Raw genomic sequence first — 14754 nt, 5'->3', positions numbered from 1 at the left:
GCCAACTCTAAGTCCAACAAAAAATCCTATATGGCCTAAATTTGGGGTTTTTCTTCAATTAGTCCAGATAAAGCTAAACTTCACTGTTATAGATGATCGTAAAAGGCCCAGGCTGTTGGCCTATTTGGTGAAGTGTTGGGTTTTCCTTTTATGGATAAAAGGCCCAGTCGTTTCTCGGTACTCAGTATTACCCCCTTATTTTCAACACTTAACCATAAGTCACCCGCTGTTAATAACAGAAATAATCACATGGTATTTTTCTAACTGGTATAATCGCACATTTAGTCCTATCTATTTGATCCTCAAGTACATATTAATCATAAATAAAAATTATAAATATTAAAAATATATCATATTTGAATAGGAATTATAAATGTTTTAATGGTAATAAAGCAAGGTACAACGTAATATTTATTAATTCGATCCCACTCTCGAAGCTTTATTTAGAGATTGATTTTATTCAATAATTCATCTGAATAACTATTGGTTGAAGCAAAAATTACCCTGACACCAACTAATATTTGCAATCCAATATTGAAGCCAAATTGTTCCAAATTAATCTCCCAAAATAACCCTCACTTATAATCAATTAAACTCTAAAAAAAAAAAAAGTCTAAAAACGTATCACTAATACCCAAAAAAAGAAAAAGAAAAATATAAATGCTAAAGGCACTAAAAAACTGTCCACCAAGATAAAATTATCAAAAAACAAACTTTGAAGAATAATCTAAAGAAAACATGAACCAACCATTCATAGCAACAAGAAAACAAGCTTTCCCCACATTTAGGACGTTGTTGGTTTTATGACTTTTTTGTCAATCTAAAAGAAGTTTAATCATTTTAACATAAATTTTATCCGTTCATGAGATAATTGAAGATAATTAAGTTTCAAAGCTTGTTTGAACACACCATGGAACAATTAAAGGTTCCAACAATTTGTTTAAAACTGCTTCAGTTACAAAAAAATGAGTTATGATATCTTTAATACAACAATAATATTTCGATACGAAACCTATTAGATATTAATTGTAAAATAAAATTTGTAAGAATATAAATTTAGATGTTAAATTTAATGTTTTTCTTTATTTGTTCAAAGAAAATGTCTCTATTTGAAGATTTAAAAAAGTTACATGCAGGAAAAATTAATTAAATATTAATAAAAACTCTTAACTTTGGTGCGCTACGAGACAATGTTGCAGGAATTTTGTGTTAGTGGTGCATGCGTCTGCGTGTGGGGTAGTGATTTGCTATTTAAGAGAGAATTGTATCAACTATTTCTAAATTATAATCCTTATTTTAAATTAATTTTTAAATTTTAAAATATTCTAATTACATCCTCAAATTATCGATGTTATATTAATAATGTCTTTTCCTTATTAAAATTATTGATTTAACTGTTAAAAGATATGTCAAATCTTATGTGTCTTTTTGTTTTACTTCATTTTAGTTTTAAAACTTATGCGGCAACATTTTACATTTCTTTAAAATTTTCATTTTAAAATATATCATATAAGATTTTAGGTGTCATTCAATGGTTAAATTAACTGTTTCAATAATTGAAAGACCTGATTGATATAACATTGATAGTTTGGAGATGTAATAGAACGTTTTGTGGTTTGGGAACTAATTTAGAATAAGGGTCATAATTTAGGGGTGTAAGGTGCAATTTATTCTATAGAACGGGGACTAAATCGCTTCAGCCGTAGCCTACAAGGCATCTTCCCCTCTTATTAACATATTACATTTTCCCCATATTTGTTCTTATCCATTTAAGATCCCAGAAGGCCACGGAGAGCTCTGCATGGGATGGAGAGTAAGGTGTGCGTGACTGGTGCTACCGGCTACCTAGGTTCTTCACTTGTCAAGAGGCTCCTGGAAAAGGGACACATCGTTCACGCAACTACGAGGAATTTGGGTTACTTTTTCTTCTCTCTCTGCTGTCTTTTGTTCATCTGTCTGTTCTTGGTATCTAAGTTGTATGGTGCGAATTGCAGGAGATGCTTATAAGGTAGGGCTTCTTAAAAGCCTCCCAAATGCAGAAACCAGGTTAAGATTGTATGAAGCTGATATATACAATCCCAGTGAGTTTCGAGCAGCAATTGAAGGTTGTCAATTTGTAGTTCATATGGCCACCCCATTACAGCACCTGCCCCAGAATTCTCAGGTTTCACTTTCAACTCTATTATTATATTATTATATGTTTATAACAGATCTTAACTGGCGTTTATGGATCCACAATCCACATGATACTTTGTCCATTTTCTCATATTTAATGCATCATTTTATCTTATAAAAGGGTAAAAGATTTGAGGATTTGAGTAAAAATATAGGTTTGAAAAATGCGCCTAGGTAAAAAAGAATTATTTTTAGAAAACGGGTCAAACCTCAAATAAGGTTTTTTGGCCTGAGCCTAGCCCGAATTGTTAAAAAAAAAACTTTTGTTTTCTTACTATTTTGTTATCATTTCACTATTATGTTACTACTATTTTATTATTATTGTTTGGATATTGTATAACTCTTGTTTTATTGTTAATTTTGTTACTATTTTTGAGGCATTTGCTTATTAAATTGTATCTATCTTAATGTTATTTAAGTATAAATATTTTCTAATTTATTTTCAATTGGTTGAGAAACATTTATTTTAATATTTTTAGTATTTTTGATGTATTATATTTTTAAAAAAATTTTATGTAAAAAATTAAAATAAAAAATTTTAATACGAGCGGGCTGGGCCCGAATTTTAGCATTTTATCCAAGTCGGGCTCAGGCAAAAATTTATGCTCATTTTAGGCCCAACCCGAGCCTATCAATCAGGCCTAGAATTTGGTTAGGGCCCAACCTGACCCATAGACAACTCTACATGGAGGTCTTAGATTGCATTGTATCCCTCTACTAAAAAATAGACAAGTTAGTCCTTGTACGTTAATCAAAGAACTAACTGGTCCTATTAAAAATTTTATTGATTTTTGTTGTTAACAAGTGGTTCATCACATATCATTTTCCGGTTATTTCATCAACCACACCACTTTTTAACGATATAAATGGATGGAATTTTTAACAAAAAGATCAATTTGCCCTTTAATCTAATGTACTAGGACTAGCTTACTCATTTTTCGAATAAATAAAATAAAATACAATCTAACTCCTAATACATGAATCTCCATATTACTTTTACTAATATTACCTTAATCATATGCATATTTATATATCCACGTAAATAAAGCTATATTTGATATTACTAAATATTTTAATCCTGTCACCAAGGAAAAAATTAAAAATAATTAATTTAATGCATTTAAGAATTATTTCATTATTGTCAATAATATTTTTAATTCGGTGACAAAAATATTATGATGTAGTGATGAAAGTTTAAATTCGATTCTAATGCTATAATGAGAATGTAATATTTAAACAATTTTACACATAAAACATTTATGCTTCCATTTTTACACTAAATTATCGCATTTACCCATAAAAAGTATTCATACATTAAATATTCATGTGTGATATAAATATAGTACCACTCGTCGGCATAAGTTTATTTCCATTTTTGCTTTAAAAGAAAGGGTAAACTATTAAAATAGTCACTTTTGTTTATCTCAAGTTACATTTTAGTCACTTACGTTATCGTATTGTAACATTTTAGTCACTGAGTCGTTAATTGCCATTAACAGTATAACAATAAGCTGATGTAGCATGTTAAATCATCATTTTAAATGAAAATTTTAGGTTAAATTATACAATTGATCCCTATATTTTTTTTGTTTTGAGCAATTTAATCTTTTCTTTTATTTTTTTAATTTTTTCCTTATTTTCCATTCTCTTTTGTTTCTCCTTCTATTTTCCTTCCTTTTTATTTTTTAACATAGTTTTTCTATATTTTCCATTTGTTAAAATTAGTCCCTATACTTTTATTTTTTGAACAATTTAATTTTTTCATTTTATTTTTATTTACAGTTGTCTATAATAAGCAAAAAAGATTAAAAGAAAAATTATTATGGGTTTTCATTGAAGATCAATATAAAATTTTTAAACTTTCTTTTTATTATTATTTATTTTTCATCTATTTTATTATTATTTATTTTTCATTCTCTTCTGTTTTCTCCTCTGTTTTCCTCCCTTCTCCGTTTCTTTTAACATGGTTTTTCTGTGTTTTCCGTTTGTTAAAACTAGTTCTATACTTTTATTTTTGTATTGGGTATTTCTTGTATATTCTGTTTGGTCTTCCTTTTGATTAGTTTTTAATATGTTTTTAACTTAGGGTAACAATTTTGTATTGATCTTTAATGAAAACCCATAATAAGTGTTTTTTAATCTTTTTTGCTTATTGTAGACAATTGTGAATTAGGGTTTCTGATATTTTACATTTATTGCTAATGCTATACATAGAATCTAAAATGAATTATTGTGGTAATTTTATAGAATTGCTTGAACCCGATATTTCAATAAAGATTCTCATGATACTGGTTAACCCTTTAGATTCAAAAACAATACTGTGTATATATATTAGATTATTAGAATTTGTTGTCATTAGTCAAATAGCAGAGACTAGCTCGTAAAAGTACAACAAAACAAAATAAAATTATCGATTTAAATAAGAATAATCATGTGTTCTAGCATTTTTTTATTAAGAAAAAAAACTAATCACTTAAAAATTTACGCATCTTGAACAAATTGGTCTTATCTCCTGTCACTTAATAATATGACATTCAGTTCAAAGATACAACAGAGGCAGCAGTTGCAGGGGTGGAGAGTATTGTGGAGTGTTGCATTACATCAGGGACTGTGAAGCGACTCATTTACACTGCTTCTGTGGTAGCCTCATCACCTTTAAAAGAAGATGGCGAAGGCTTCAAAGACCAGTTGGACGAATCTTGTTGGACTTCCCATGGAGTTGCTTTCGCCTTCAGCACCGACCATTTAATGGTAAAATCCTTGTTTATCATGACCATCCATGGAGATAAACAGTATGCACTTAATCTTTACGGTTTGGTATAAAACTGGCAGGCATATGCAAGCTCGAAAACAGCTTCGGAGAAAGAACTGCTAAGGTACAACGGTGCGATAGAAATAGTGAGCCTGGCTCTTGGACTTGTGGGTGGAGGAACGCTTCTCTCCACCATGCCTGGAAGCGTGAACTTCTCAAGTCACAAATAACAAAGCAGTATACAACACCCTAAGGTTTTTGGAGGAACTGTTGGGGAAAGTTCCCATTTTGCACGTTGAAGATGTCTGCGACGCTCATATTTTTTGCCTCGAGAAGCCATCTATCAATGGCAGATTCCTTTGCGCTACCGCATATTTGAGCTCTGCTGAGATTGCGAGTCACTATCGAATGATATTTCCTGATATCCAGATACCAGATGAGTAAGTCATTAATGACCTATCATACTGAATTGTTTTACGTGTAAAGCAGTCCTAATTTACAAATCCTGCTGCTTGGTTTCAGGTTTGTGGAGAAGCTGGATAGAAAAATAGTGTGGGGTTCAACTAAGCTGAAAGATGCTGGATTTTAGTTCAAATGTGATGTCAAAACAATCCTTGAAGATAGTATCAACTTGGGTCTCAAGTTAGGGCAACTTGAACTTCCAAATTTATGTATTGAACAATTCAATGAAATGCTGTAAAAACTAAAACTGTTGTTTAGTTAGGCTACTTCATATATTTGAATTACAGACAGAGTTCAAAAAGGTCAAATCTTTGATGATTCCATCATACATGGTTGAGTTGCGAAAACTTCTGAATAGGCATCCTACATCAGAACTGAATTCTTACTGGTTAAATAATCTGGCTACTTCACATATTTATCAACAAAAACATCGCTATCACATGTAAATTGAAGATTTAAGAAAATTTTACACGGATGGAAGGTTACAAATTACAACTTTCTTTTTTCTCGTTATATAAGAAACACCCTCAAGCCAATTAAGACAGGCTTCAACCTGAGACAGATAAATTGCTGTCTATTGTCTCGTCACACTCATCAATGTCTTCTCTAATGCTGGCTGAGCTTTACCCTAACAAATTAGTGCACTACTTATGTGTGTTTCTTTTCTGCTTAGATCAATAGAAGAATTCAGGGTTGTCAAATGGGAAGCTTGGATCAAATTCCAATTTATCAAGTGATGAGATATCCAGGTCTCCGATTGGCGAATTAGTAACCGAAGTTGGTGCGGAGATTATATCCGTAAGATCAGATTCGAAGCTGCCCATGTGACACGGTGACATCGAAAAATAGTTAGATTCAGATGTTGCCGGCGATATAAACGCGGGAGAAAGGTTTCCCATGATTTCGTTTTCCATTAGGGCCTCAACGAACGAGCCATTTTTAACTTGTTCTGATTCAACAGGGAATGGAAATGAAGGGAAAATGTCTTCCCTATTGTCCAAGTCCTCTGTTTTAACCTTAATCCCCGATCCGAAACTCGAAAAGGCTTGTTGTGCTTGCTTTTGTTTCACTTCAAGCTGGTGCTGTCTTTTCGGAGAGTAGTTCCCTTCGTTTTCTGACTCTGTTGACACTGATACATAGGTAGCAGCAAAGTGAGAGGTTTGATTGCAAGTATGCCTTCCTTTATATTTCACCTCAAAGATGGTAGGGTCGTCGTTTGATTTTTGAACTTGCTTAATGGCTAAACAGCCCTGTGAGTGGCGATGAGTGCATCGATAATATCCCCTGAAAATTGTACGTGCAAAATTGAATGTTAGAAGCTATATAAAATACAAAACAAGAGATTATTCGTGCACTACACTAAGCTCCAAGCAGATAAAAAACAGGGTAATGCGTCTTTATCGACACATTACAGACATTTCAATAATGTCAGCTAAGAAAGTTGGTATTCTAAGTGTTAAATATGACGATGTAACATTTGGACTAAGATAAAACAAAATTTGAAGTCCTCTTTTACTACTATGTACTCGGGTTTTACGTTTCTATTCGATGAAAAAAAGGACTAATTACTACGTACAAGATATAATCCCCATTTCCCACCCAGCCAATCTCTCTCTAAAGCTGCCTCTTAGTTTAAAGTATGTTATCTTTTTTTTCTTTTTTCTTTTATCCCTTTGTTGTTGGCAATTCAATGCCTCTATACGCCCCTCCCCCACCTACATGTGATGGCGTGACTAATGGTGTCCTTTGGATAAGCCATGAAATGTGATTCTTGTAATTTTAAAGCAACAGTCTTTATTTAAAAAAACAAAAAGAAAGGGTTATACATGAAATACTAAAACTTTGGTCACCTGGGAAAATTTGATCCAAGAATAGCTTTCTGCCCATACTTTCGCCAGCAAAATCCATCATCAACAGGATTGTCTAATGAGGTGCCAGAGCAAACCCTAAGTTGCTCGGTCCACCCGGACGACGTTTTCCTGAAAAAGGATAAAATGTTTCAAACATACATCAATTTCCTTCTCTTCACTTTTAAACAAAGCCGTAAAAAAGAAATGGCGGTGTAAGTCTTTTTTTTTTATTTATATTTACCTCTTTTTAAACACATCTCTTTTATCAGGGCTGCTATGGTCAATGGAAGGAAGGGATTCCATCGTGCTAAGTGAGGGCCTAGTTTCAACCACAAGACCATTGCAGTTCAGAATTGAAAGTGCGTTCTCGTAGGAACCGAGTATTTTCTCAATCAAGACTAGGCGTGTTTGGTAAGACGAAGGAAGATGAAGATGCTTCATAAGCAGATTCGTCACCTCCCTCCCCTCTTTCAGCTCATTCAAAAGAGCCCCTTGCTCCATTTAAACAGATGTACCCAAATATGTGGTAAACTATAGGCGGCTCTCAACTCCCAACGGTGATAGTTTTACCTGGTTTGAGGTGTTACAACTACAAAAGGAAACAAAAAATGGAGCAACACTAGATCATGGAAGGGGTAATTGTAGTTTTGCACAAAGACGAAGAACCAAAAACTAACAACATAAAACAAGTTAAAAGTCCCAAATTACACTCAGAAACAAAAACTCCCTGATAGACATAAACAAGCAATGGAGAAATGGTGGGGAGAGAGAGATATAAATGAAGAAAAGGTGAAGAGAAAGAGGATCTGTAAGGCCGGAAGGGAAGAGGATATTGGAAAGAAATGAGGTGGAAAGAGGGGGGAAATTTGAGTGAGAGGCGAAATTTGTATAGTCACAATGAGGGTGGGGAGACGTAGTAGTATTATAGTGTCGAGAAAAAGGAGTAAGAATAGAAAAGGTGAGTTGCTGACCAATTCAAACCCCACCAAACAACGTACCAATTACAATAAAAATTGAAGGGTTTAATTTGAAATCTCACCCCTTTTTTATTTTTTGAAAACATAGACTTCAATTTTGTTAGATTTTAATTCAATTCAATTTTTGATAATTTTGCTAATCCATTGCACATGAATTGTTTAATATTTTTAACCAGGAGGTCTAATAGTACCTAAATTTTAACAAATTAAAATGGAAGGACTAGATTCCTACTTTTTTATATAATCGAGGGATGAAATTTAGAATTAAACCCAAATTGGAGTGAGAAAGAAAAACGGTAGAGAAAGTCAAGATATATATTATGAGAAAAGAATCTTCAAAGTTCCTTCCGCGTTGTTGCTCAGTGTATTACCAGAGGAAGAATACAAGGTTTTAATCCCTTAGCTACGATGATGTTGATGGAGTGATCCTCACCCACCCATGTGAGCCACTTATACCACACATTATTTTCGGGATTTGTTCTAATTTATCTCCAAAATAACAAGTAATGAAAGACTAATTAAGTGCACTGGCCTTTTCTTTCACAAACATGAAAATGGCGTGTCCGCCTTTCCATCAAAATGGGTCAGATTTTCAACATGAAAGAGAAAAAGAAAATCAATTACCTAGAAAAATTAAGTTAAATAGCGCGGGATCAAAATGATGGATAGATCATGGGGTTTCACAGATATTTAGGGAATTGTACAGTGACCGAGGTTGAATTTTGGGGCATCATGGGCAGTTTAAAACTTATTGTAGATAAAATATTTGAAGTGATCTGATATTTTTTAAGGCTGCTAATGTCATTCAGGAAAATACTTTTAGAATCTCGAGCTCAACTCTTCTTAAAAGAAACCATCAGATCCTATCCAGCATATTTCTCGAGAGGAAAACACAATGACAGATCATATTGTTAAGATGATTCATGATAGTATTGTTAGATAGTATTATTATTTATGGTAAGATTACAAACCTTGATGTTTTAATAGAAAAAGAAATGGAACAGAAATGCGTTAGGTTTAAGGGACAAAAAGGGTTTAGGGTTTAAATAGTAAAGTAATCAAACATGGAGCCCCAAAGTCTAAAGCACGTGGTTACTCAATTAGGCTTTTTCTGATTTTTGAGTTGGAATAACAACTGCGTTCACACCTATTCAACATCTTTTTAATTTAGACAACGAATTTCCGAGAGAGTATTCTATAGATGGTTAAAATGTAATTTCATTAAATTTAGAATTTAATTTTTTTAGTTTTTTAATTTTAAATTTAATTGTTAATTTTGTTAAATTTACCAAAATGATTTTAATAATAATTAGCGATTAGAAATAGTTAATTTTGGTGGGATAAAAACAAGAAGTCCACCCAACAATCATCCAATCTATCATTGCTTTGCTCATTAAATAGAGCAGTGAATACAGGTTTTTGTGAATAAAGATGGAACATAGTTTTATTGGGGAAGGCAAATGATGATGATTAATGAAATTTTGAGAAAAAGCCAAAAGTCTCCAATTTCAAGCCCAACATGTTCACTACTTAAAAACTTCCAAGAAAATTCAAGGTAGCTGTGCAAGAAACTTTGCAGCTCATCTCTAATTATTAGAATGAACAAAAGCAATAAAGGGTAGGGACCAAGGTTTTGGTTTCTTTCCAAGTTTTCCTATTCTTTTCTCCTTATTGAATACTGATGGTACCGTTTTCCTGTTCTTTCTAAGTGTTTTTTTTTTCATTTCCATCCTCGGCTGTTTGAATATTGATGGTACTGGTAGAATTTATGTCAGTTCTGCTGCAATCAGGGAATAGTGCGTGATCAAATAGAGGGTGGATTTTCAAGGAAGTTTAGATTATGAATTATGATAGTCTCAAGACAGTTAAGGCTATTTAAGAAAGCGGCTCCAGTTCTGCTTGAATAGAAAAATTCATCAACTTTTGATAAAAGTAGGACATTGAAATTTATGACATGTTTGTCGAAAGAATAATGATGGTGATGACGAAAATGGTTCAAGATAGAAGAGAAAAAAATACTATTATTTGAAGACTCCCCAGCCTAATCCAAAAGAAAAATAAGTAATTAAACGTGTGGAAGTAATATTTTGTATCAGTCTTATTTTTCCATCTCGTGTTTGCCATGGACTACGTCAAAGTACTCCAATTTTATACCATATTTTGTCATTATTCTATAGGCTAGATTTGCCTTTAATCAAATTCTTTGCACCATTATCTGATTTAATTTGCATCAGGTTTTTGGATAAAGTCTCGAAAGTTTAATTATTTATTTAATAAAAATATTTTATTTGGTTTTACATATATACATTATTATTATATAAAATATTAATTTTCTTACCCAACAGTGTATGGGCTATAAATTAATTATAATCGATATAAAATTTATAATTTGAGTTTAATCATAAATTTATGAAATAAATAAATTTAAATAAGGTAATTGCTGCATATAGTAGTATTGATTATAATTATAAAATAATTTATTTACCTTTAATTAATAACGGTGTTGATTAGTATTATATATAATATAAAATAATATTTGATACACTGTCATTGCAGGTTTTAGACTCTACAAGTAATGTTAGGGGTTGACAAGTGTCCTATGGATGTATAGTAAAATGTTAAAAGTTCAATGTTAAAAAAACACATGACAATCTTTTAAGGTTGCTTGTAAAATAAAAATATCTGTCACTTATGCGAACACTAACTCATAAAAAAAATTGCATATAATGTAATTTAATGCATATATAAAGATTTAACTAATTCACATCTTTTATATATAAAATAATTCAGAACATATATAAAAGATTTACACATAATATAATTTAGTGCTTTGCAATAACATCGTTTGATTTTAAAACATTTGAAATAATACGTTTTGAAATAAACTTTTAATTTGTACTATATTGAAATCAAAGCCATGAGCATAACTGGATATTTTAAATTTTACCATAACTGGATATGATAAAGGGTTACTGTAAGTTGTACTAACATTGAAATTTAAAAAAAAAAAAGAAGATATTTTTTTACTAATAAGTGTTGGGGGTAATAGTAAGGCATATTGTATTCTCAACAGGAGACATAGGTTCAAACTCTGGAGATGACATTGTTGAGAGGGGTAACCACGAATCCCGAACAATAATCGTAAAACAGACTTGAAGGATACAAAAAAAAAGAGAAGATGTTTTTTTAAAATAGATTGATAATTATACAACAAAAATATATGATAATGATATCTAATAATGATTATTATCCTCTTTTTTCCATTTGTAGAAAGGATATTTGACATCAAATATTTAGGATATCTCAAATTTTATGTTCACTACCAAATAGGATAAAGGATTATTATAAGTTGGGCTAGCATTAAAATTAAAAAAAAGATAATTTTTTAAATAAATTGATAATTATAAAATAATATTATATGATAATATATCTAAAAATAATTATTATCCTCTTTTCCCATTATATAAAATTTTAAAATATCACGCTAATAAAAAATTAATAAAAAATTTCCAAAAGGTGAAAAATAGAAAAATGGTGCCTTGCCATTTAACTTGGCTTTGAATTCAAGGTAAGCTAGTGCTTGCAGTATAATGAAAGTAGGTGAAGTACAGCTTGGTTAACCCAAATCCATGAAAGCATAAGCCCAAGAGAGGCTTATAGGAAATAAAACAACTATTAAGCAAACATCATTCTTGGTGTTACAAAACCATGAGCATCAGCATATAGGAAATCAAAAATCGCATTAGGTGGAGAGTAATAGACCAAACATTGCAACTGCTAACCCCCAAGCCACCGAAGCTAAGCCATCAGCAAGTTTATTATCTTCCTTGTAGACATGTTTAATCACCTCTCATTCCTTTCTTCATGCACGTACGAGCTTCCCGAATCAAGTTATACTCCCCGATCTAAGCACTACTGGTCAACATACTAACAATGTCCATATTATCCAATTCAAGAATAACTCTTCTCTGTCCACTCCACCAGGCAAGTCGAAGGCCTTCAACAACACCCCAATGTTTCGTTTCCAATGTCAAACATGTAACAACCCGGTTTTGACCCTAATCGGAATAGTGGTTTCGGGACCACAAATCCGAATTAGAAAAATATTTTTATATATTTTTTCTGTGTTTATTATGTGTGAATTTACTAGTGTGAAAATTTCGTGCTTTAATTTCGCCGTTTGAGTGTCTGATTAAATAAAAGGATTAAATCGCATAAAATAAAAATGTTGTGGTTAAATATGAAAGTGCCTAATTGTTGTTGTCTTTATAATTTAGAGGTTTTATTATGCAATTAGCCCACTATGTAAGTTAGTGGATGGCAAAGGACTAATGTAACCTTATTATATATGTTTTATATATATATATTAGTAAAGGTTAATATAGTAAATTAACAATAAGGTTAATATATGTATAATATAACAAATTAAAATGCCATGTTCTTCATCTTTTGGCCGAATTGGAGAGAAAATAAAAGGGTTTAAAGCTTATTTCATTTGGCACTTTCAAGCTTTGATTAAGGTATGGATTTTGTTCGGTTTTTGATGATTTTTATGTTTTAGAGATCGTTGCTTTGTGTTCTTCAAAACCCATGTTTTAATTTTGTGAATTGTTGATGATTTTGAAATGTGTCATTGATGAATGCTTAGACTTTGTGATAGTTGATGATAAAAAATGAAAGATATGTGATAGATTAATATGTTTTGTATTGGAATTTTTAGTGAAATTGAGTAAATAGGGCTAAATTGTGAAATTAAATTTTTGGGGACTAAAATGTGAAATAAATGCAATGTGTGGACTTGTATGAGAACCATGAATATTCGACCCTTGTGTGGTATGGGAAAATTTTGTATAAATTGTGTTTTATGCAACAGGGAGTAAATTGCAAAAAGTGAAAATATTAGGGGCAAAATAGTAATTTGCCAAATTATGTGTTTTTGGATTAAATTGAATGTGTTAATAAATAAATTATCTTATTTTGAATATAATTAGATCGAGAACCAAAGAAATTGAAGTTAGATCGGGAAAGCCAAATTAGTTGAATAATCGTCCGACTTCGATTTTCCATCGTCCGAGGTAAGTCTATTAGCTATTTAATTTTTATTAAATTATTTTATATGTATGAATATCAAATGTATTTATGTTGAGTTAAAATTTAAAAGTATATAAATCGAATGGAAAGTATGAAAATTATGTGTATATATATATATATATATATATATATATATGTGTGTGTGTGTGTGTGTGTTAGGTTGAATGAGTATGAATACACAAATATATATACATCAATGCCCTTGTAAATAATTTAGATATGGAACTATATATATAGGTATGTGATGTATTGAACATAGGTATGTATATATGTGAATAAAGTTTGAATTTAGTTAATGTTGTTTGTTATATATGTTTACATGATGTTGAATAGATATATAAAGATATATATATGTATGTGTATCAAATATTGGTATAAGTTGGATTGAATAAGTATGTATATATATGAATAAATACTTATATATATTGAGTATAAGTAAGAAATTATATGTATATATATGTGTTAATTTTCGAATATGTATATGTATAAATAAGTATAATCTTTGAGTTTGATTAAGGGTATATATATTGTATATACTTTAATAATTTTGAATGAATGTCTCTGTGGGAATTGAAGAATATACATGTATATTTTGAATAAGTTCTGAACATATTTCAAGGTTTAAATGTTAAGTATATTTATATATATGGAAATATCGAATAGGTAATAATATACATATATAGTTATTTAGTATAATTGTAAGTATATGAGTTAAAATATAATGTATGAATTGTATATATATATATATATATATATGTATTAGTTAATGTATATTTGAGTTTTATAAGTTAAAACAAATTGCATAGATTCTATTTATATATATATATTTAGCGAATATATATATGCTGAATTTTATAAGTTGTATGAAATTTAATAGATTACATGTATGTTAGCGAATGTATGTATTAAACTCGATAAGTTGAAATTAATCACATGAATTATATGTATGTAGTTAATGTTTGCTTTGAGTTTTATAAGTTGAAGCTTATAATATAGAAGAAAATATGTATAATATTGAATGCGGTATTGAGTTCTATGAACCGAATTTAATGATATGAACTATAGAGATGTTATTCAAATGTATGTTTGCTACGAAGATTGGAATAATAATTGATTCTTCTTGAGATACAATTATTGAAAAGATTTATATGAGATATAAAGAATATCTAGATTTTCTTATAAAGAATTTTGTTAAAGACCAATTTCATACCCATGGTATTCAGGCTCGATGCTTAGCGGATGTAGTGCCAGTGAATTAATTCAGACTTTAAGTCTAGCAGGCTACGTGCCGGTGATCTGAATCAGGTTATAAACCTAGCAGGCTACGTGCCGGTGATCTGAATCAGGTTATAAACCTAGCAGGCTACGTGCCGGTGATCTGAATCAGGTTATAAACCTAGCAGGCTACGTGCCAGTGATCTGAATCAGGCTATAAGCCTAGCAGGCT

At 30.8% G+C, this 14754-nt stretch overlaps 2 protein-coding genes across 2 annotated transcripts; one reads left to right on the top strand and one right to left on the bottom strand.

Annotated features, from left to right (window-relative positions):
* Positions 1-1722: 1722 nt before the first annotated feature.
* Positions 1723-5690, top strand: LOC105802787 (putative anthocyanidin reductase). The gene is given in 6 exon segments (XM_052623909.1): positions 1723-1915; positions 1995-2164; positions 4714-4926; positions 5008-5138; positions 5140-5367; positions 5450-5690. Coding segments are annotated over 6 exon segments (1029 nt in total). The 5' UTR covers positions 1723-1806; the 3' UTR covers positions 5628-5690.
* A 113-nt stretch (positions 5691-5803) lies between these two features.
* Positions 5804-8133, bottom strand: LOC105802788 (probable WRKY transcription factor 46). The gene is made up of 3 exons (XM_012634639.2): positions 7481-8133; positions 7240-7368; positions 5804-6673 (listed from the first exon to the last, which is right to left on the bottom strand). The coding sequence occupies exons 1-3, from the start codon at positions 7738-7740 to the stop codon at positions 6064-6066; spliced, it is 999 nt and encodes a 332-aa protein (XP_012490093.1). The 5' UTR covers positions 7741-8133; the 3' UTR covers positions 5804-6063.
* Between the last annotated feature and the right edge of the window lie 6621 nt (positions 8134-14754).

This window comes from Gossypium raimondii, chromosome 11 (assembly GCF_025698545.1).
Source record: "Gossypium raimondii isolate GPD5lz chromosome 11, ASM2569854v1, whole genome shotgun sequence".
NCBI classification, from domain to species: domain Eukaryota; kingdom Viridiplantae; phylum Streptophyta; class Magnoliopsida; order Malvales; family Malvaceae; genus Gossypium; species Gossypium raimondii.
This window is presented reverse-complemented; position numbering and strand designations above follow the sequence as displayed.

Bases quoted from the DNA above. Each gene is read 5' to 3' on its own strand.
- LOC105802788 (XM_012634639.2), bottom strand. From the start codon at position 7,740: ATGGAGCAAGGGGCTCTTTTGAATGAGCTGAAAGAGGGGAGGGAGGTG. The intron at 7,369-7,480 runs GTAAATATAAAT...ATCCTTTTTCAG, and splicing joins AGAGATGTGTTTAAAAAGAG to GAAAACGTCGTCCGGGTGGA. The intron at 6,674-7,239 runs GTGACCAAAGTT...TACAATTTTCAG, and splicing joins CTTGGATCAAATTTTCCCAG to GGGATATTATCGATGCACTC.